General features: G+C 36.8%; 1 protein-coding gene across 1 annotated transcript in view; it reads right to left on the bottom strand.

Moving 5' to 3' along the window:
- Nucleotides 1-2,625, bottom strand: part of CRISPLD1 (cysteine rich secretory protein LCCL domain containing 1) — a 46,478-nt gene extending 43,853 nt beyond the window's left edge. Inside the window, exons 1-2 of the mRNA XM_017885861.1 lie at nucleotides 2,177-2,625; nucleotides 860-1,179 (exon numbers count right to left, since the gene is read on the bottom strand). Coding sequence (XP_017741350.1) covers nucleotides 860-1,179; nucleotides 2,177-2,618 — 762 coding nt within the window. The 5' untranslated portion in view covers nucleotides 2,619-2,625. The remainder of the gene's footprint in view (nucleotides 1-859; nucleotides 1,180-2,176) is intronic.
- Nucleotides 2,626-24,092: the final 21,467 nt, after the last annotated feature.

The raw sequence follows: 24,092 nt of genomic DNA, 5'->3' as shown, positions 1-24,092 counted from the left end.
ATGCCATTTCCAACGTTTGTTAAGTAAGTTTTGCCATCACCAACAACTATTTGTTATCAGGCTTTGCTAGTGCATTCCTCATTCATGGAAGGAATATAATAACTGATTTTTGAAGTTTTCTAAATGTTTAAGGTATGAAATGGCAGTATACTCATAAGTTACATGCTAGTAGTCTTAAAGAAGTAATTCTGTCCCTTAAAGTTACAAATTTACTCAGAGTAAACATAAGGTTGTTAAGGATAAGTTGTATATTTTAAATTAATCCTTTGCCCAGGCTTATTTTCATGCTTCAAGTTCACAAATAATAAATCCAAGGGGAGAAAAAAGCCATTGCCAAAGCACTGTTTAACATAAAGCAACCATAAAAATGTATCTTTTACAATGTCATTTACATGTTTATAAGAAACAAAGACCCATTAGAAACTATATATACCAGCAATCCAGAAACTTTCTTCCAATTATTAGTCCATTTTCAGATCCACCATTCATAAAAAGGTTCTATCAGGAATTAGAAAGTAAATTTTCAGTTAAGTCAATTAACAGCAAATATACCAGCTGTTTTCCATTTTCACTATATTAACCTTCCTGGTAAGAGTAGAATTTACAGCACTTAGTAGGAACATTGCATCTAAAGGCATTTAGTCCTACTCTGAAATGTCAAGAGCTCTTAGAAACAAGAGGAACATTATTAATAAATGAATACGTAGAGGAAAATACCCTCAAAGAAAATCTTTTCTTAAAACATATAAAATCTTCATATAAAACAAATGATTAAAGAGTAAAGAACAGCATCAGGACTGCTGACTGAAAGCATGAATCAACATTTCTTTCGTACATACCACTTGAAAAATGTCCTTACCATATACTCCATATTAGAAGCTGTTGGATACACCTGACTTCGTAATTTATTATGAAGGTCCAAAATACTCTGCATGTCATTGTCTGTGATGGCCCTTTTCCCTCGTTGTTTGGCTGTCCACCACTCACCATCCTCATCCATGTACTTTTCCAAAAGTTTCTCCAATAAAGTGGCATTAGGAACCACCATGGCTGGAATTGCTCTAGCCATGAATAGCACTGTGGTTACTCTGAGCCACTCCCGCGCGGTACACTTCATAATGAATGACCTCAGGATTTCCCCAGGAAAATCTCCAAGACAGGCTCTTCCACTCCTTTTGGCTATAACGACATGTCATGTGATTAAGATGAAAATACCGGCAGATATGAATTTTCTAATAACACGAGCAAAACAATAGTTACAAAGGAAGTGTGTCAGTTTGATCTATCTAACAACAGAAAATGGACACCCACATTTTGAAATAACTTATCTCCAACCCATTTTTTTTCTTCCAGAGGACTTTTCACAATGCAGTTTCCACAAAATAGAAAACTGTATTATCCAAGATAATACCCCTGAGGCCAAAAGTAAAAGGCAAAAGTAGCCTAGAAGAGTCAAAGTTTGAAAATACTATGTGAATTGCAAGACTGTAAGTGGCTATACATTACACATATTCTGCAAAAGATGTTATATCTACCTAGAATGTTTGATTTCAATCTAGAGGTTCATGTTTCTCTGTGAAGAGTTTTAAGGTGTTAATATTTTATTTGGAATTATTCCAGTGGCCCATCTCTGTTGCACAGACACTCAAAACGTCCACAGCATTCTAAAATTGAGAGTGAATGTTTCAAAGAAATACAAAAGGCTATTCATATATGCATCCAAGAGTACATCTAGGGGGCCCCGTGAACTACTGCAAATGAACGGTTTGGGTCCCTCGGGTAAGTTTCTTCTTATTCAGGCTCAGGTCAAGAACTCAGTATTTCCTGGAAAGTTTGTGACTAATCTATGGCCTGCACCCGAAGAAGTCAGCAGCTCCCCGGCAACTTGAGAGCTTTTCGTCTCAAGTGTGAAGGCACACACTGTTCTCTGAATTCAAATGGAAAGCGCGCGACAGAGAAAGGAGGTGAAACCAACAAAGTCACTTACAAGAACTGGAGCTCCCGCTATTCTCTATCGTCGCTGCTTTCCGAGTAGCCCACCCACCCCTCGAGCCTAACCACTCTGTACCAGTAGGCTTTTTTTTTTTTTTTTTTAAGTGCAGTTTAAGAAGGAAAAGGGAGATAGGAAAGGGTGGCAGCTTGACGACCCAGCGATGCGTTTTAGAATCGCCCTTACCTCTCCAGTGTGAAGTTTCCTGGCAGAGCTGAGCCAAACCGGACGGCCGGCCTCTGCAGCCACCCAGAGCCTTCACACCGAACCGCAGACCGAGAGCCCCGCTCGGGAAGGGGCCGAGCACCGCGCGTCCGGGGGGCGACGTGGGCTCTGACTGCAGGAATACGCGAGCCTCCGCCTCTTCGGCTCCCTCAACCTGGAAGAAGTGGTAGGCAAAGCGTCCAAAATTAGACCTGCAGTTGGGGTGACAAGGGAGCTGCTTCGTTAGTTTGCCAGGGTGGGCGCCCCAGAGTCTCTGAGCATTATCTGCAGGAGCGACCGGCGGGGACACGAGCAAGGCTCGGCGGCGGAGGCTGGAGGCGACCTCTTGCTCTTGCTGGGTGCAGCCGGTGCGCGCAGAACCAGGCGCCGAGCGCTTTCGTCGCTCCCTCGCGCTCCAGAGCATTTATTGCGGCCCCAGCGCGGGCACGTGACTTCAGCGCCCCTCCTCGCCCACCCCCACCTCCAGCCAGCCTTGGCCAGAGGCCCGCCAGAGCCGCGAGAAGCAGCCCGCCCTGCTTCTCTGGGACGCAGCGAAGCCAGGGCGCTCAGCCTTTGTAGGCGTGCTTTGGGCTCCCCTTACCCGAGCCCGGAAGGTCTGGTCCCCCAGTGGGAGATGTGTGCAAGGAGGGCCCCAACCCCCGTCAACCCTGCCAGCTCCCCTGCGTTCAGTGATCCTCCTCCCACTCAGTTCCTTTCTGCTGATACGCTGAAATGCCTTTCAGGGTCCTTACAGAGGAGGGGGCTGCCCCAGAGAGCATGGAGTGGGTGGAGGATGGGGTTAACACCTTCAATCCTGGAGGCACAAAGGGGGGAAATAGGGGACGAAATGGAGAAAGAAAGTCTTTTCCTTTTATTTTTCCCAGGGGTCCGCATCCTTGATGAGGACCAGGTAGGGAAGATGTTCAATAGAATTTGGGGTCAATATGTGACTCAGAATGGCCTGACAGTTGAGACACCCTCTTTATTCATAAAATATGAGGCATTGTCTTCTCAAGGTGGCCATAGCACTTTTTTTCTGATAATGTATACATTTAAGGAGTTGATATAAAGGATGCCATTAGTTAATTTATCAGGGATTGTTGACAGGAATTGAAACACCAGAATAGATAGTGAAAAGAAAGGCCGTTCCTTTGTTCATGTTGTAATCTGGAGTAAGAAAATTGCTAATTTTAAATTCACAACAGCTTACTCTACCGAGTGTGGGGCTGTTTTTTATTTTTATTTTTAATTATTTAATCCATCTATGTTTGCTTCCCTAATGTGGTGAATCATAATCTCAATTTTCCTTCTTTCTAAATGCTAGAGTATCTAGCATATGATCAAATGAAGTACAACATTGTGGTCATAACTCAAATCATCCCAAGCTGTTGCCTGTCTCTTTCCACCATTCAACTACACCGTATCTATCAAACCTAAAAACTCAAATGTAAGCCTCAGCTGAAGGTGAGACCTTGCTTCCTGTCACAAAGACAAGGGAAGCATCACTCATTAGAAAGATGCAGAAGGTGAAAAGTTTTGATGCACATAAGACTTTTATGGAAGTGTAATTTTGCAATTTTATAGCAGTTTTAAGTACAACAAAGTTCTTAACTTTGTATTTTCCTAATAGCTATTCATAATTTCCATGTACAGGGTTGAGAAAATTGGCTTTCCCTCCTAGAAACTGATAGAAAACCTCCCAAGTTTAGACTAAAATAACTATCATTTGTTACAGCAGATGAAAACTCTTTTTATACTACAATCTTCATGTGGCATTGAAAAGTATACTGAATGTTGAATAAAGAGCCATTGAAAGTAATAGTATTACTTGAAACATTTGCAATGAGAATTCAAATTAGGAAGAAGGGAATTAAATTGATAGGGAAGTGAAGTTAAATGAATTTGTGACTCTTGAATATATCAGTTATAAACATTCTTACACGATGTATGAATCTAACACCCTAAAGGCTTCCATTAAAGAAAATAAAAATTGTTTTAAGACTTTAATTCCAAATCTTTCTCTAAACAAGGAGAAAAAATTATCCTTTGACTCAGCATTTCTTTTGGTTTCCAGTTTGGGTACTGCAGGTGATTTAAACATTCATCATGTTAACTTTAGCATTTCAATAATACATCTGGTCATTCCTGATTGAGTATATATGTCGGAAATGCCATTTGGAACAGTAAAATCAAACACAATATTCTTGAATACTCAAAGATGATACTGTTCACATTTTTTATTTGTTGAGAAATCTGTGTGTAGACATAAGAAAATGTCTTCTTCACACAGAATTCATGTAAAAGTGGCACTTTGGTTTGTGGCTAAGGCTGTTACTTGTAAAGCCCTGGTTGTTTTTAGCATTACTACTTTCTTGTGGCAAACACTGGTGGTTGCCTAACCAACAACTAGCCTTCCACCCCTTTCTTCCTTCCAAGCCCATAGCCTCCAATTTACTGGGGGTATCCACCCTCTCACATGCTGTCAAACTGGCATCTTCAGGAGGCGAATGTTGATTAGTCAAAGCCAGTCATCACAATCTATCCCTGCCACCAGTGACTGATTTAGCATGGGCATGTCATGCAACCCTAGCTGTTGAAAGAAAGACTTGGGGGTAAGGAGGAGGGTTGGCAAAGGTTTTCTTCTGTGATAAAAAAAAAAAAAAGATGCAAAAAGAGAAAATGTCTCTTTAGGTACCAATGTGTAAGTCTGTGAAACTGAAAGATGCAGCTCTTACTTTGCAATGAAGACAGACACAAGCCTGAGGGCAGAAACCCATTACCCTGGCCAAACAGAAAGACAACTGTACCTGACTCCCCTGCCATTGACCAATCACCACAACACCTATCTTCCATTTTTCTTGCTAAAATAAATAATGAATGTTTAAATCACAGTGACTTGGGTATTCGGTTGTGTGCACCACAAAGCGTTCTAACAGATACATTTCTACAAAGAGATACATTTTTCTGTCAATATCGTATTTTCTCCATGTGGCTATTATTTTCTGCTTATGTGCATAGTTATCTTTAAATCTATTCTTATGTGTTTTCCTATCCCTGAACTTGCAAAAGTGGGTATATAGAGACATTTTGTTCACTGTATAATTTCATGACTCCATGTCTGTTCTATTACCACTTTTTTCGTTAAGTACATCCTCTATTGGGGAGGTGTAAGAATAGAATTCCTGTTGCGTTAGGAGATAGAATCAGTGTAGGGCAATGTTTTAAAACATGGAATTTAAATTAAGCTGCCTAAATTACATTCATGAAGTGCCATTAGTCATTGGACTTTGTACAGCCCTGGATCCTTTCTCTCTAAAGGGAAATAATAGTAGCTATCTCATCTGTTACTTTTGTATTAAGGTGAGTTAATGCACGAAAGCACTTAAAACATAACAGTAAGTAGAAAGTAATTGAATAGGGTAAATGTTATTTAAGTCCAGAAACTGGCCTTAGAAGACCCAAATACGGAATCAAGGTTGTGGAGTGTCCCATCTCAGGAAGGAATGCTGAAAAATTGATTTGCATCCTTGTTGCCTCTGGCCAGACCTCCAGATGGCCCCATTATTCAAGATAACCATCACAACCACAGATGCTGACCTGCATCTGGTACCCCTCACAAGGTTTGCCCAACCTAGCCTGCATAACTTCTTACACATGATGTCAGTTCTCTTGATCTGTCTGATTAAAAAATCCATACCAGCTTTTTCAGGGAGTCAGCTGGAGGATTCTTTTGCTTCTGCTGTCTCCCTTACACTCAAGCACAAGCCCCAAATAAAAGTCTTGTCTGGGAAATCTGTTTGGCCCGTATTAACTTTAATCACATTGGAAGCCAAAGAGTTTGTGGTCTATAATAATCCCATTGTCTGGCTTCTTTTTTGTCTGTTTTCTTTTATTTCAATATGTTTGTGAAATCTATTCCTGTTGTTGTATGTAGCTGTATATACAATAACTATATGGCCAATTAAAAAAAAAAAAAAAAAAAAAAACTTTGGCAAGGTGCAGTGGTTCATGACTGTAATCTCAGCACTTTAGGAGGTTGAGGCGGGTGGATAATTTGAGGTCAGGAGTTCGTGACCCACCTGGCCAATATGGTGAAACTCCATCTCTACTAAAACTAAAACTAAAATTAAAATTAAAAAAAGAACCAGGCGTGTTGGCGAGCTCCTGTAATCCCAGCTACTTGGGAGGCTGAGGCAGGAGAATCACTTGAACCTCAGAGGTACAGGTTGCAGTGAGCTGAGATTGTGCCATTGCACTCCAACCTGGGTGACAGAGGAAGACTCCGTCTCAAATAAAATAAAATAAAATAAAATAAAAAATAAATAAACAAAACAACTTTAAAATTTCATTTTATGTTTTTTTTTTTTTCACTACCCTTGCTTCGGTCTATGCAGCTGGAAAAAAAGTCAGTAATTTCTATATGTACTTCTGTGCTTTTTCTTTGTTGAACATACTACAATTTATTCGTCCATTCTGTTATTGAATACTAGGATTGCTTTCAGTTTAGGACTATTAAAAATAGTACTGCTAAGAACAATCTCATACATGTCTTTTTGTGCACATATTTACACTTTTTGAAAAATTGGCTATGTAGTTTAGAGTAGAACTACTGGGATCTAAGGTATGCTTCTGTACAACTCAAGTAGATAAACTAGGTTGTGTACCTTCTTATTATTAATTTTTAAGTTTTTTTGTTTTGTTTTTGGTATATGTCCTTTTTAGACATAAAGTATATCATACATTTATTATTTCTCTCCTTGCTTTGCCTTTTCAGTTTATTAATCCTATCTACTGATGAACAGAATGTCCTAATTTTAATGAAGTCCAGTTTATCAGTCTTTTCCTTTATGACTAGTGCTCTGTAGGACCTTTAGAGAAATATTTGTTTATCCTGGAATCATGAAGAAAAGTCTCCTGTGTTATCTTCTAGCATTATTATTTTACATTTTACAGTTAGATCTTTGATCTGTCTGAAATAGGTTTTTGTGTCATAATGTGAAGAAGGAATAATTTAAGATTACAATGATTAGATGTAAAGCTTACATTTCTTGTCATCACTATTAAAAAATTCATGAATTTGTTCTGGAGAACATTCAAGTTCCAGAAATAAGAGACAGAAAAAAATGCCATCATTCTTTAAATCTAGAATTATTATGATGTTTCAATTGGATTATTTAAAAATATAACTGCTGAAACATAGATGAAACTGGAGGCCATTATCCTAAGTGAAATAGCTCAGAAACGGAAAGTCAAATACTACATGTCCTCACTTATAAGACGGAGATAAGCAGTGGGGACACATGGACATACAGAGTGGAATAATAGACACTGGAGACTCAGAAAGGTGGGAGGGTGGGAGGAGGGTCTGGGATGGAAAATTACCTATTGGGTACAATGTTCACTATCCGGATGACTTCGCCACTACACAATATATCCATGTAACAAAACTACACTCGTGTCCCCTAAATCTATAAAAGTTTTAAAAAGAAAAAAGTGTATTACTGCTGAGGCCTATATTAATGCCATAATCCGAAAACTCCTTATTTCTTGATTGTGGAAAGTAGTAATTTTAAGCTTATTTTTACATTTGCACACCCACTTTGTCCTCTGTTCTTTGAAGTTTGACTCATCTTCAATCACTAAAAGTAATAATTCATTTTTAATTTTCTTCTGCAGTTTTACTGTCCTCTGTACATCTGAAAGAAATGTCAATAATTTCTCTATGTGTTTCTGTGCTTTTCTTGATACTGTTTTCACAGCTTGAAATCTCTTCCGTGTATTTTTTCTGAGTATGCACAGCCTTACCATCCCCATTGCAAAGATGTTAATTGTTCTAGTCAGCCGTTTTATTTTTCTGGTACTTCTCATTTCTCTAAATCTAATCACTTTCTATTCTGTAAATTGTAGCTATTCATATACTTGTTGTTTTTCTCCCACAATGCTAAAATCTCCTTGCAAAAAGAGATTATGATGATATGATCTTTGTATTTCTTGCCATGTGTGTTTAATGAACAAATAAATTTGGAATTTTGGAATATTTATTATTTCTTAGAAAAGTACACACATGTCCCCGGATGTACCAGACATAGCATAATTGCTCCCTACAATATCTGCAGAGCCACTACCACGAACGGCTTTTCAGTAAGCAGTTAAGAAGTACTGCCCCAGACATTCACTAAGATTCAAGTGTATATATGTAAATATTTCTTTTAAAGAAGGAGAGAGAGAAATGCAATCCATTTCTAGACCATTCACCCCTTTCAATATACTCTTCCTAACATCCACAGGAAAATGTTTTCTAGAGAGAGGACTCAAATATTCATTAAGAATTTTATTTCAGAATGATGCTGTTTAACTGATGTTCTACTATGTATGCTTTATCAATTCCTGGTTTATATTTCCAGAAATCTCTTTATCCCTTATATGAAAATCCGGCGTATTCAGAGTGTTAGCATCTGAGTATCGTAAGAATGTCGTAAGTCAGAGCAGGAGACATAGATGTAAAACTAAAAAGAGCACTTCACTAATATAAAACTGTTTGTCTAGATTGAAGCACTGTATTTTAATTTCTTTATATCACACAATATCCAGAATAGTGGATAATACTAAAAAGCTTTAAAATTAAAGAAGTATTTCAGGGTGGCATGAGAAATCTAGCTGCAGCTTCATCTTTTGCTGATTTCTTATTTCTCTAGACCTGTAGAAGTGCTGCTCAATGTGCCTGGCTTCGAGGTTGTCTTTCAGGTTTACCAGGAAGGGCAGTTGAAAGTCAAGCATTGTAAAAGGAAAAGTATTCACCCTTTTATCTACAGAATTAACGTCAGAGACAGGCTTTTCATCCTAATATGAGGAGGATGAAAGCTTTCTCAATTGTTGTTAGTTAGCCCATGAGGAACTAGTTGGCAAAACTTTGCAGCCCATTTTAATGGTAATTTAAAGAGTCATATTTTACAGAGTTGAAACAATTAAAATCCCTGGGTTCAGCAAATACATACAAATAAATACATTAAAAATAGTATGTGTGTGCCTATGTATGTAGCATTTCAATGTGAAATTCATTATTTCACTAGACAGTGAAGGGGAGATTTAAAAAATTAATTAGATAAGTTGTAGGGAAAACACGGGAAATACAGAAGAAAATATGCAACTTTTTATTTGTAATGTCACGTCTAACTAGTCTCCTGAGAATAAGCCCGAGAATTAACACAGATTTAGAAATGCTTTCCGTTTAAAAAAAAAAATGGAATACGATAAAATAAAAAACAAAAGTTTTGTTAAATAATGACTTGATAAACAATAAACTGAGCACAAAGATAGAATATATGCTTAAATAACCAGTTTTCACATACAAATCTAAAACATTCATAACCTCTATTATGTGTGATTGCATTGTTCACAGAAGGTGCCTTTTGCTTTTGCTTCCACCTTGCTTCATGCTGTGCTCTTAACTCGGGTACCCATGCTTGGCACCTCCCTGCCTCTAAATATTTTTGTCCTTGTGTCATTTGACCAAATTATTCCCCAAATTATAACTTCTCTCAATTGCTGCCTGTCTCTCTCTTCTCCTTCCTTTCAAGTTTCATCCCAAATCCTAAATCTTCCAATAACTCCTAATCATCCTCATATAGAAGTATTCTACCCACAACATAAAATCTACACATATCCTCAAATACTCAAAGAAAGCAAAGTTCAACAGGAAGAACATGTCTTTTAGACTTAAAAAACTCCTCTAAGTGGAAGTTTTAATGACACCTGTGATCCAGATATTAAGATCAGTAAAATATATACTATTTTGTTTAAAATATTTTTTAGCTATCTAAAGTCATAATAAACAACGTTAAATTTAATATGTACTTGCTAGAATTTAGGTGCAAAAAATGCAATTAGTCAAGGAAGTGGCTTTGTTTTTGTTTTCGTTTTTTTAAAAGCACCATTTATTGATAACTAAGTATATTCCATGTAGTGATAAATCAATTTATTTGCCTACAAATCTTCTTTCTCCTGCCACTGACTTTGGGCTGGGCCATGTGACTTGCCTTGCTAAATAGAATGTGGGTAGGAGTGACAGAGTGCCTATATCAAGCTAAGATTTGGGGGCATGGAGATTTCTGCCAGCCCTCTTTGAACTTCTACCCCCTGCCATCAGAACAGCATACCCAGGTAGCTGTTGCTCTTTGGTTTGAGTATGTCTGAATTGACCTAAACCCTAGAGTCTAAACGTAGTCCTGCTGAGGCCAGCCAAGACTGCAGCCAATCTGCCAGATATACAAATACCAAGTAAATGTTTCTATAAGCCCCCAAAATTTTTTGTTAATGTATTACTGGGTTTCTTTCATTATTGATCCCTGTATTTTTACTCTCCTCTCACTGACTAGATCAGATAAACAGTAAGTAAATTGCAGTGATAAAGTGATAATTGTTATTTAAGATTTGCTTCTGTCTAAAAGGTAAATTACTCCTTTTTTATTGATACACACACAATAATTGTACATATTTATGGGATACATGAGATATTTTGTTTGATAAATTCATATAATGTGTAATACCCAGAGTATCTAGAGCTGTCAGTTGCACAAACAGACATGAATGCCCAACAGATGTTTCTGTAAGTCCTTCTGGAGTCTCACTCTGTCATCTAGGCTGGAGTGCAGTGATGTGATCTCGGCTCACTGCAACCTCTGCCTCCCAGATTCCAGTGATTCTGCTGCCTCAGCTTCCCGAGTAGCTGGGCTTACAGGAGCTCACCACCACACCTGGCTAGTTTTTAAATTTTTAGTAGAGATGGGGTTTCACCTTGTTGGCCAGACTGGTCTTGAACTCCCAACCTCAGGTGATCCACCTGCCTTAGCCTCCCCAAGTGCTGGGATTACAGCTGTGAGCCACCACGCCAGGCCGAAACATTAATATTTTAATGTCTGTTGAACAAAACTATCACATCAAAAGACTGATACTTTCATATTTAATGTACCAATCTTATAAAAACTGTGTGAAATAAATATTATTGAGGTTCACAGAGATTGTGACCTGAACAGAATTTATTTTTGTTTGCTCATTTAATTTTTAAGTTTGAGGATATATGTGCAGGTTTATTATATAGGTAAACTTGTGTCATGAGAGTTTATTGTACGGATTATTTCATTACCCAGGAATTAAGGCTAGTACCCATTAGTTATTTTTCCTGATCCTTTCCCTCCTCCCATCCTCCATGCTCCTACTGGATCCAGTGTCTGTTGTTTTCCTCTATGTGTCCATGTTTTCTCATCAATTAGCTCCCACTTATAAATGAGAACATGCAGTATTTGGTTTTCTGTTCCTGTGTTAGTTTGCTAAGGATAATGGCCTCCAGCTCCAACCATGTTCCTGCAAAGGACATGACCTTGCTCTTTTTTATGGCTGCATAGTATTCCATAGTGTATATGTAGCACATTTTCTTTATCCAGTCTACCATTGATGGGCATTTAGGTTGATTCCATGTCTTTGCTATTGTGAATAGTCTGAACACAGTTTGATGATAAACCTTTTCCTCAAAGCTCCTGTGCTTGCCATACCCTCCCTCTTCTTGCTACCAAGCCTGTCTCACCTTCGATCCTTTGTTTTTCAGGAACAAGTATATTTTGAAAATATAAAAATGATCTTGGAAGCAGGGAACAGTAAATAAGAAATAGCAAACTAAAGCAAACTAATAGAGAAGATGCAGGCCGAGTAGTCTGTTTTGAAGTTTCTAAATCTTACTAATGGCTAATACCCTCATGAGTGACTTAACTTTGGACAACTTTTATTGTCATAAAATCATAAGCTAACATCACATTTTAAGAAATAAGCCACATGATTTTTTGAAAAACGGCCTTGAAAGAGTGGTTCAAACTAAGTGGGATTCTTGAGTTTGGAAGGATCTGGTGGTACAAAAAGGCACATTCACTTGACTGAAGACGAACAACACAAAGCACATAGTCTCAAATCCAAGGTAAGACATATTTCTTGATAATAGAAAAGGAAAAATGAAGTACAAAGCCTTTCTGCCCTGAACAATATTATATAAAGGAATTCATGTTCTAAAACATAGGGTCACGCTTGTGCCAGGAAGGAAGAAGTAGGTGTGTGTGTTTTGAGAAGTGAAGAGTGGCTTATAGCCAGATGGCAGACAGAATGGGTGAAGAAAGAATCGGAAGAATTCAAGACACATTTCTTGGTTTGCCAAAGCAGCAGCCTGTCCAAGTTTATTCAATATTTAATACTTTAAATTGAGGTGAAATGATAACTTTAATTATACATTTGGAACATTTGAAAATTAAGATTGCCTGTAGTTATAAAAAGAACATCTGGAAAGGAGCATGTAAGAAAAACCATTACTTCTGCAAATCCCATAAGATAGATTCGATTTCTATTTTAAATTAATAGCTTATCTGTTAGTAACAATTCAACTCACAGACCATCTATTAATAAGATGAAGTGCTGGTCCCACATATTGAAAAAATTGCCTTTATCAAACCAGTTTTCCTGTTCCACTTCTGGTTTCTCACCATTTGTTTAAAGTCTGCCCTTGGCTCACTTTGTTAAACCAAGGGATAGGAATAGAATTAAAGAAATGCAAACATGAAGGAAAAGAATATAAAGTCATATAATATACTCTTTCTTTTACTGTTACCCCTTTTACTATTCTATCCACAATCCCTCTCTCTTGCTATCTTAAAAGACAAATTTTTGTTTGTGATGGTCCACTTTACTTTTAATACTAACAAGTTTATATCTTAAAAATCTGTTGAACTAAAATCTTTTGCTGAAAAAAGGTTTTAGCTACTTAATTTGGTAAAATATACCTTGCTACTGATCTTCAGTTTGTGGCATAACCCTGGCGTCACTGTACTACTGTGGCCGTCTAAGGGAGAATATAATATCCTTAGACAGAGGCAGCTCTGTCCTGGTATTTCATGAATACTCAGTAATTATGTCTTACTGATTCATAAGTCTACATGACTTTGGTTGCTTTTCATTGGTAATCAGCACCATGAAAATACCTGCAGAGAGTTTCAACAAACCTCTAGAAATGTATTTTATTCATCAATTTAGTTTTCACTTACTCATCCATTTTACAAAAACACGGCAAAAGCCTTGGATGATTATAAAAAGGAGCAACTTTGAATTATTATTAGTACAATTATAGATAAAAGGTATATTAAAAGAAAATTTTCTTTACTCATGTTTGTGGAAAAGTAAGCAAGCACAAGTAAAAAAATTCACGACTACATTCATGTATAAAATTCACTAAGCCAAATTATTGGCACACTATTGTCAATTTTTAAAATTAAAACTGCCCCAATTTTAAGAGGTTTCTGCCAAGAAAGTGTCAAATTTGCTTTGACTCGCTCTGTTCTCAAATGTAAAGATCATGTCTTTCATAACTATGAGAGAATAGTGAAAGCCAAAGGTTGGTCTAGTCTTGAAGTTTAACCACAGGAGATAATATCTGAAAAAATAAAATGCGCTTAAGATATCAATTTCATTATTACATGCATTTAATTACGACAAACCTGAAGTCCATCATGCCTGCTAAGGACAACTAACAACATTGGTTCCATATTCTGAGGAATTATTTCCACCTATTTTGCCAGCTTCACCAACACTATTTTCTTTCTATTTCATTGCTATTTCAAGATTTCCAGTACAAGAAATAACCTTTGTTTCTGGACTCAAGTCTGATAGAATCATAGTTTAACCAATATAACTTAATGAATTCAAAAGAATGGAGGACTCAAAACTCATGGATATTGTCTATGTTCTTTTCTATGTTTTTAGAGCTAAATTATTCCTTTTCTAAATAGAAAAATAAGTTTAAAATAAAATTCAGCCAATTAACTTTGTATTTATTGCATCTAAAAGTTGAGTATTTAGAACTCTAATGAAAGAACCTTCCACTTGATTGGGCTTCCAATGGAATTGTTACACTACTTTGGATGAAATTTGTGGATTAGTTCCTGAAGCTGCCTGAGATGGGGTTCTCAGGAGTCTTGACAGAGTGATGGTCTTTTGACCACTATCAAGACCAACTGCTTCCCCTGCCACAGATGCTAATAGAACAAAGCGAAAGAAGGAAAAAATCACCAGGGAAATGCAGCTTTTGATGAGATGAATGATTCAACTGTCTGATTATAAAACTGGACCCAATGGCTTCCACCCCATTGCTCTATCTAGGTGGAAGATTGCCACATATATTTTAATTGTTTTTTATTGATTCTAGTTTATGGAGGTAAAATTTTTATAATGTATGATCTGATTTCAATTCTTTCCATATATCAAAGTCATATTCTTTACAACCTCTGAGGCCAAAACAGGACAAAGTCCTTCTAGAAAGACACCAACTCTCATCCTTTCTATGATTGACCTGGACAAACTTTGAAGAAATGAAAGGATTCTAGTTGCACATTCAGAAGATTTTTGAATTTTTGATTTTGGAAAAAGTAGAAAACAAAGTCATTAACAAAAGTAGGTCACTTGAATGAGGTCTTCTCCTTTGGTCAAGACACAGAATGATAAGTTATTAGGAAAAGAGTGCCTATACCACAGATTGTACCATGGTTGACAAAGTTTGGTGGAATTTCTTTTATTAAGGGACACTTCCAGCAGGTTTTCTAAGACTCTATTTCTCCAAGATCAGCTTTTTAAAGGAATCAAATCCATAACTGAGCACCATGATCAACCAGATCATTTTCATGTGTCTTTTTAGAGAAGTTTATTGCCCTTTGAAGTGTTCAACAAGTTAAGAATGCACCAGTAAGTTGGCAGGAAGCCACTCTGTAGATAGCATCCCATGATGATTTCTGCACAATTAAAGATGGTAGCTAAAGGTGCTTACAGTGTGACCTGAAGAAAAAATAGCCAATACTGTCTCATGTGGTTGGCTGCATTTTATTAACAATATTCTCTCTACCTGCTTGGCATATAATAGATGTGGCATTTTTTTTAAAGTAGTAGACTAATCCATTTTTAAACGGTGCTACGAGTAATTGCCTTCATTGTGGAAAAACAGATTTGCAGATTTATTTCATACCACAAGTAAAAATAATACCAATTCCATTAAAGAGTGCTGAAAACTTGTAGGATTAATGTAGGAAGAATTATCTTTTTACTATTAGGAAACAAAATAATTTCTTAAACAAGATGAAAAAACCACAATACTCCAAATAAAATGATACATTTAGCAATGATAAAAATAAATAGCTTTGGTATAATAAAAGAAATCAAAAACAAAATTGAAAGACAAACCACAGATTAAAATAATAAAAGATCAAAAGATAACATATCAATGACAGGTTTGTATTCACAATCAGCAAGGTACCTCAAAAATCATTAAGCAAAACACAAATGACCCAACAGGTGAAATTGGTCAAAGAATAGAAGGAGAAAATTGAATGGCAACAAACTTATGAAATGTATTACTTCGTTAGTAATGAGAGAAATTCAAATTAAAATAATGAATAGCAATATCAGTTTCTGGCCAGGATGTATAGAAATATAGACTCCCATTCTGACATTACTGGGACTTGCCATATGCTGGGAATCTGCAAAGCACATCCCATTACTTATAGACAGTTGTATACGAGTAAATGAACTATAACACATGGAAGAGACAAATATACATCAGCATAAACTGGAGGTTGCCTTTAGGAAGGATAATAGAGTGACAGAGGAATATAAACAGTGGAGACAGTGACAAAGAAGCTTTGTCTGCATCAGATACCTTTTAAATTGAGAGACAGACACAGAGAGACAGAGAGATCTAAACCATGAGTATAACTGTTAGATTGCGCATCCTCTTCAGCCTTCTTACCACTACCCTTTAGTAGTCTCCTCCGAAAACTCATGTCCTAGTATATCTATAAATACTCAAACCAAATTGGGGTAATGATTATTATTCCATTTATCATACAATGAAACAAAGTGGGAGCCATTAATTGACTTGCTCAAAGCTAGCAATAGAGGCAGTCGGAATTAGAACCTAGACTTGATATGTCACAAGAACATTTTCTGTCAAGGCATCCTATCAGCTACATCTAATGATGAACCTAGGGAAGGACTAGCAAGCAGCATCTGTGGTGCAGAGGGAAGGCAGTGGTGTGCATTCAGACAAGAAGTCCAGTCCAAGCTTTGCCATATATACTCTTATGGACTCAAAAAGTTACATGAGCTCTCTGAGTCTTAGTTTACCCATCTCTAAAAGAGATCCAGTAACACCTGCAGAGTGGTGTTGTAAGGGTCAAATGTGATGCTAAATATAATGTACTTTACCAATACTTGACTACAGATGAATTACAGACTGGTTCTCCAGAGGGACAGAACTATTAGGATGTTTGTACACATGAAAGGGTGTTTATTAGGGGCCCAGCCCAGTGGCTCACTCTTGTAATCCCAGCACTTTGGAGGACTGAGTTGGGGGGACAGGTTGAGGTCAGGAGTTTGAAACCAGCCTGCCCAACATGGTGAAACACCATCTCTACCAAAAATACAAAACTTAACCAGGTGTGTTTGTGAGTGTCTGTAATCCCAGCTACTCGGGAGACTGAGGCACAAGAATTGCTTGAACCCAAGAAGCATAGGTTGCAGTGAGCGGAGATTGCACCACTTCACTCCAGCCTGAGTGACAGAGGGAAACTCTGTCTCAGAAAATAAAAAATAAAATGGGAGTTTATTAGAGAGAATTGGCTCATACGATCACAAGACGAAGTCCCACGATAGGCTGTCTGCAAGCTCAGCCCCAGTCCAAAAGTCTCAAACACAGGCAAACCAACAGTGCAGCCTTTTGTCTATGACTGAAGCCCGGAAAGCCCCCGGCAAACTACTGGTATAAGTCCAGTAGTCCAAAGGCTGAAGAATCTGGAGTTTGATGTCCAAGGGCAGGAGGAACAGAAGGAAACATCCAGCAGGAGACAGATGAAAGCCAGAAGACTCAGTAAGACTTAGCCCTCTTTCTTCCAACTACTTTGTAATAGCCACACTGGCAGCCAATTTGATGGTGCCCACGCACATTGAGGGTGAGTCTTCCTCTCCCAGTCCACTGACTAAAACACCCTCACAGACACACCCAGAAACAATACTTTATCAGCTATCCAGGCATCCTCCAATCCAATCAAGTTGACACCTAAAATTAACAGTCGAAAAGATGAAGTGATCTCTTCTGATTAGGAATTAGCAATCCTAAAATCCCCATTGCCTAGCACAGTACCTTGCACCTAATAAGCATTCAATAAATATTTGTTGATGGTGATGTTGACCTTGTCCACACAGAACACTAGAAGTCAACCAGATCTGGCAGCGCTCTGTCAAAATCCCATACAAATACATTACCCTACAAAGGAGTGAAAGATCCCAGGCTAGTTCAGAAAAGTAATATAATGCATTAATCTGTCACTGCATGAAACTCTTCTATGATACCTGATCTTTTAGTCTTTGGATGAGTATGCCTCCTTATATGACAACAACATTGTAATATTTTCTAAAAAGATGAAAGATAATGTTTGTCCTTCAGCATCAAGAAGCCATTCCTAAGGCAGACAGCTAGCAATAACTACGTTTAGAAGAGATTGTGAACTAAACATATTTCTCTAATTCTAAACTTGACAGTTAGCTGCCCAGCTCCATTCCTCTTTACCCAGTAATCTCTAGGGCTACTTCAGTATCACTGGATGAGAGGGAAAGTATGAGGAATGGGAAAACAGCACACAAAGAGTCAGAGTTCTTAACTAAGACTGTTATCAAAATACGGTATTTTGCAAAGTTTGTAAAAACATAAGACCAGATGAACATATTGTTAATTCCTTTCCTGGGGTCCTGGAAAGGACTTGTGCAGATGATGGGCCCTGAAGCTTCATCTTTATCAGCCTCAGGGTTAATCTGCCTCTGTCTCTCTTCCAGCAGCGCTCTCCATTGTGTGTCCCCTAAGTGCCGAGATACTCCAAGGGAGAGGCAAAGTAGCTGGTAATAAAGGGTTAGGGAGAGGAGGAGCATCCCTCCCTGTGCCACAGGTGAGTTCCTATTGGCCTAGTAATAATTTTGGTTGACAAGCCTGCCTGAAAACTGGCGAGAATTTCAACTCTCCTCTCCAGTGGAAACTGTAGAAGAGAACACTCCCTTCCTGCCAAAGCTCATGCTCTTCCACTGTTAAAGAAATTAAAATCCAAATGCCGTCTCATTGATGTTTAAAGTAAATTAGCCTGACAGAAATGGCTTCTATTATTTTTTGAAGAGAATTTCATGACTCTGTGACAATGCATTAGGTATTTCGGAAGATGCTTCAACACTCTGAGGCTAGAGCGGTCCTGCTGGCACTAGTAAAGCTGTGTGATACTACCCTGGGCACTAAACGGAAGGTATGGATGCAACACAGGTGAATTTGCTTTCCTGTTGAGTCTCCATGAACAGATCCTTCCATGTGCTACACGGAACCTGGCAGCTTAAAAAATCACGGCATGCCTAGAGCAAAATAACATATATGTTATTATAACCAGTGAGTATATTTGGCACAGAGAGAAATAGGGCTCAATGTGAAATCCAGCTCTCCTTTGCCTTTCCATCTGTGCCACAAAGAAGAGGGAACTGGAGGTTCACATAGGGACAGCTTCACAGAGAAAGCAACTTAAAAAAAAAAAAAAAAAGCCCTTAAAACCAAACCACAACCATCCTCACACTAACCTGGCCCTGTGGAGCCCTAATTCCAGTAACACCCTTGGATTGCATCCACTCTTCCCAAGGCTGTCTCCCAAGACGGAACGAGCTGAGGAGTGCCTTTTTGCTCAAAAGGGAAGCTGAAGAACAGCATTCAGCAACGTGGTTCTTGCAGGCAGATGAGCCAAGCAAACAGCTCCGATGAGCAGACTAGTTCTTTCTAATTCACTAATTAACTGGCCTCAGATTGATGGGATACCATACCACAGAGTCACCAAAATTTGCCTTCTCCCAATATAGTCTCTGAAAAAAAAAACAAAAAATGTTCTATATTTAAATATAACAGGTGCATTCTAAGTTACACCTGTATATTTATGATTCCATATTTCATATATTTTCCATAATTCTATATTTAATGTAGTCAGGCAATTCATTATTTAAAGGACATAGAGAAATGCAACAACCTCAATAAGCATCATATCTAACATGGAAACGAGTCCAAACATGAGACAGACCAGGCTGAAACAAACATTTTCTTCACGGTTTAAATTGAAGAATAATCACTGACACATTTTTGGATGAGTTCATTTAAGATAACATGGTGTATAATTGGTAATAAAACTGGAAAAAATCAGAAAAATGTATATGCCACATTTTCTCTTTCCTCCATTCAGGTGACAACTCCAAAATATTTGCATATTGGCCATAAGTGGATTTACACGTGTTATATTTATTAAGATATTGTAAAAGCCAGAGGGAAACGTTCATAAACATCACTCAATAACACTTAATCTTTTTAATGGTTAAATGGTCAAAATGGCATCAGTGCAATGGAAAAAAAAAAGCAATTAGTAACAATAACTAACTTGAGGCCATTAAGCTACCTTCTAACTAACATTCTCTTTCTTCTATGGTTTTATCCCAACTACATCAACAGTTCACTTAATTTCTTCAGGAAAGAAAGGTAATTTAAAAAGCTATTTGGTCCTGAAATATTTATTTCCCTTACTTAATGCAATTTAGAAATCTTAATATTTCTTACCTTTATTTATATAAATATAAAGTAAAACTTTGAAATGCCAAAAACACATTCACATAAAACTGTAGGTAGTTTTCAAACATTTTATGTTTATACAATTTTTTAAAAGATAAACAGATCAAGTGAACAGAGACTAGATAGATTGCTCCCTCTTCTGGTAAATCTACATATTTTAAAACAAAAGCATTTAAAATGAAGCATTTAGTTCACAGTAGATTTAATCATAAAAGGATATAAATGTCACTATAAACTATTTAAAATAGACTATAGTTATTAACAGAGCCCCCAAAGTGGGAGCTTAGAGAATAGCTTCAAAATAGGATCTTTGAGGGCTAAAGGTAAGTTTTCTTGCCTTTGGTAAGTAGTGAACATTTTTTACCCAAAGAACACAAGAAGCATTCCCTTGACTACTATTCTTGCACATAATTATGATTCAGATTAAAATTCAAGATACTTGGGAAGCAGTAGACGTGAGCTGTGGGGAGAGCGGGGGGAAAGGGAGTAAACTACTGAAGTAAAAATATGCTTTTCTACTCATTTATAAAGAAGTTGAAAGAAAGATATTACCACGACTCACTTTCCCCTGAAGTTTTGTTTATTTAACTTTGCCTCTTGCTCAGCAAGACAGATTAGGAATGAAGATAACCTGACGTAACATGTTATAACCAAAGGAAAGAAACCAGGCACTTTGGAAGAAATGATGAAAATTTATTTTTTGTTATTTTTTCTCCTCTATCTTGTATTGACTGTTAGTTATTACTGAGGGCCATTCATTTATGAAGGAATGATGGTCTAAAGTAAATTTGTAAATCATTGATTTAGAATTTGTGTGTGTGTGTTTTTCAGAGAATTAAGATTGTAAGTGGTGGTGCGTGTCTTTGCTAGTTCTTAAAAAGTCTAATAAACATGTACCAGAAAAGAAAAATGATCACTTTGATGCTTTGTATAGTCAGTTAGGGAAAAGCTTTGACAGACTACTTTGGAGGAGGTATTGCAGGAGCTGTGAGGATTTAGTCCACAAAGAAACCTGAACTGCCAGATTAGAAGTGTGCAGTGTGTTGCATAATAGGTAAGGAACTGGAAGAGTGATAATAGAAGGCCCGTGCATTATAGCAGAAGACCAGAAGCTGGAGGAAAGATGGGCAAAGTGATTGCCCCAGAGTCAAAGAAATAAAGAACTTCTAAGAACAATGATGTATCATTTTGTAAAACCCCTTTATTTTCCCCCAGCCTTGATCTAAAATAGCAGGAGAGCTGGCGCCCCTGGAGGACCATTTTGAAATTTGTTAGGGTTTGTGGTGTGTGTGTGGCGGGGGCGGGGGGAACCTATTACTTACCTTCATGGTTTGGTTGCGAGGTGGGGAAGATGCTCTTGGCCTAGTGTGGCTAGTGGCCAAGGATGCCAGACAACAGTGAACGCCCGTATTCCAACTGAGCTCCTGAGGTATTTTCCTAAACAAAACATGCTCTTCCTTTCAGATGTAAAAACATTTTCTTCAAACAGCTACATTTACTATATCTGCATGTTGATTCATCTTTTAAATCTGATTTAAGAACCTTACTATTTGTGACTTTGTTTCTAAAAACCAAAACCAAACAAAAAAGAGAGATAAAGAAGCAAGAAGAAAGAAATGCAGATTCTCTCTGTGTGTGTATGTGTGTATATATGCCTAAAATACGTCTTTGGCCATTATTTTCAATTGTTAAATATAAAATGTGATAAAATATTTAATTGAATGTTTGAGAGTAGACTTTAAAACTTAGCTCACAAATGGAGGTTCACAGTTCATTGTGAGCTAAGTTTTAAAATCGTTACTTTTTTTCTGTTACTTTTTAATCTTGACAAAGAAAGCTGTCAAGCTTAAACATTCTACAAAGAAACAGTTTTAAAGTTGGCAAAAAAAAATATTGCACTTTTAAGATTTTTAATGAAAATTTTGAAAATTGTAAACACATTGAGTGGAGTATTTTGAAAAATCTCTTTAAAAGAAGAAAGTTCTAGTTGACACTGAAAGAACAGCACAAATAAATTGTAGTGAGCCCCATATTGCTGGAGAAAATTTAATATTATAATTATCCAAGACATTATTAGGACATCTTAGGATGGAGGGAAATACAAATTATGTAATCTCTGTGGCTCTTTTATGATATTTTGTTCAATATTTGATATTATAGATTTTTGATTTAATTAAAACACAGAATGAATATATGAAATTGTTTGATAAAGATTTTATGTATTAAAATATATCAATAGTTTCTTTTAAATGTGTAATGATATGCAGTAGATTTTCTTAAAGTGAATAAAATTACCACTGGTTTATCAATAAAGTTGTTAGTTTAAAATGTCTGTCTGACTGAGAATTTTATAGTTTTTTTTTAGAAAATTAGATGTGATAAATTTATAAATGCTGGTTAGTAAATCATGTGTTCTCATGTGGAGGCTATTAAAAACTATGATCTTTGGACTTAAAAATCCATATGAACTTAAATAGGAGGTTAGGATATTAATTAATTTGAAATAGAGATGGAACATACTAGCCAACTTTTACAGAAAGCGTTAATTGAGCTAAAAGATAACCTTGAAAGCAAGGTTGAATTATCAAACATTTGAATCTAGTGAAGGCTTTCATATACACATTTTGGGAAAAAAAAATAGCATTTTATTTTATAGTACCTGAAAAGTTTTCACAGATGTACTGCAGCTACGGCAAAACAGATGTAACCAACTAAATATGAATAACAGAGGTGACTGGAGACTCTTTCCATCATGTGAATGAAATATTAAATCCAGGGATCTCATAAAATTTCATTCATGAGGCTAATAAATGTTTTAAAATGTTTCGTATCATTATCATACTAAATACCTGACATGTATTATAGCACAATGGTAAGTAATATATTTTGTTACAACTATATATTTAAGACACATTTTTGTATTGTGTATTATTTTTTAATCTTTCCCTAATATGGTCCCTAGAGGTTTAGAACATAGACTCTTTTATCATTTTATCTTTGTTCCACCCTAATGTCTGTTTCCTATCAAATATTGAATATACAGTGTTTAGGATATTTTTAAGAACTAAAGACTCAATGATTGCCTTGACACATGGTGTGATTTTAGACAGAAAAATACTTGCTATCAAAAGCTTGTCTCATAACATAATGTCAAGAATTCGATGCTTAAATTTGAAAATAAAGTCCAGCATATTTGCAAGAATATTATACTTCCTTTTTTCTCCCCTTCAGCAGCTATTAATTTTCTTGGAACAATAGTCTTACCCCAATTATTTTCATTTTTATCTTATTACATACAAATTACTTTACTTTGTTAATATTTTTTCTGAAACTTATACTTTTCTTCTGATTATTGTTATTCTCTTCATCCCAAATGTCTTATTATAAATATGTTCAACAATCATCGAAACACCTCATTTTTTCTCCTAGTGAAGTCAATTCAGAGTATTAATTTTTTTTTTTTTTTTTTTTTTTTTTTTTTTTAAGACGGAGTCTCGCTCTGTCACCCGGGCTGGAGTGCAGTGGCCGGATCTCAGCTCACTGCAAGCTCCGTCTCCCGGGTTCACGCCATTCTCCTGCCTCAGCTTCCCGAGTAGCTAGGACTACAGGCCCCTGCCACCAAGCCCGGCTAATTTTTTGTGTTTTTAGTTGAGATGAGGTTTCACCGTGGCCTCCATCTCCTGACCTCGTGATCCGCCCGCCTCGGCCTCCCAAAGTACTGGGATTACAGGCATGAGCCACCATGCCCAGGCTCAGAAATGCAGTTTTATCATAAATTACTTTCCTTTCCTTTTTCTTGCTGTTATAATGAGGATGCCATATCGATTAACTATTAGATATTCAAGTTAAAATTCAGTGGTTTGGGATACTAATCAGCAGCTAAAAGAAACATACTATCGATTCACACAAAAGCATTATTAAAAACGTAACCAATGCTTTAAGTTTTAATCAAAACTTTCCCTCATTTTATGTAGTAGTTGTATCCCTGGAAAAATTCAGTGTATATTAAAACTGTATAAAATATTCTGTTTTTATCAAAGAGAAAGATTCTAGTTCACATAATTATGAGCATAGTTTTCACTTGCGTGAAAGCTTAACAAGAGGTTTGAAACATATGCATGATCTGGAAAAATTATTCACTATGAAGGATGGCGAACCTTTGTGACTTTATATCAAATTTCTTTTCCA

This window comes from Rhinopithecus bieti, unplaced genomic scaffold, assembly GCF_001698545.2.
Source record: "Rhinopithecus bieti isolate Rb0 unplaced genomic scaffold, ASM169854v2 scaffold_1380, whole genome shotgun sequence".
NCBI classification, from domain to species: domain Eukaryota; kingdom Metazoa; phylum Chordata; class Mammalia; order Primates; family Cercopithecidae; genus Rhinopithecus; species Rhinopithecus bieti.
The sequence above is the reverse complement of the archived record's forward strand: the minus strand, read 5'-3'. Positions and strand labels throughout refer to the sequence as shown.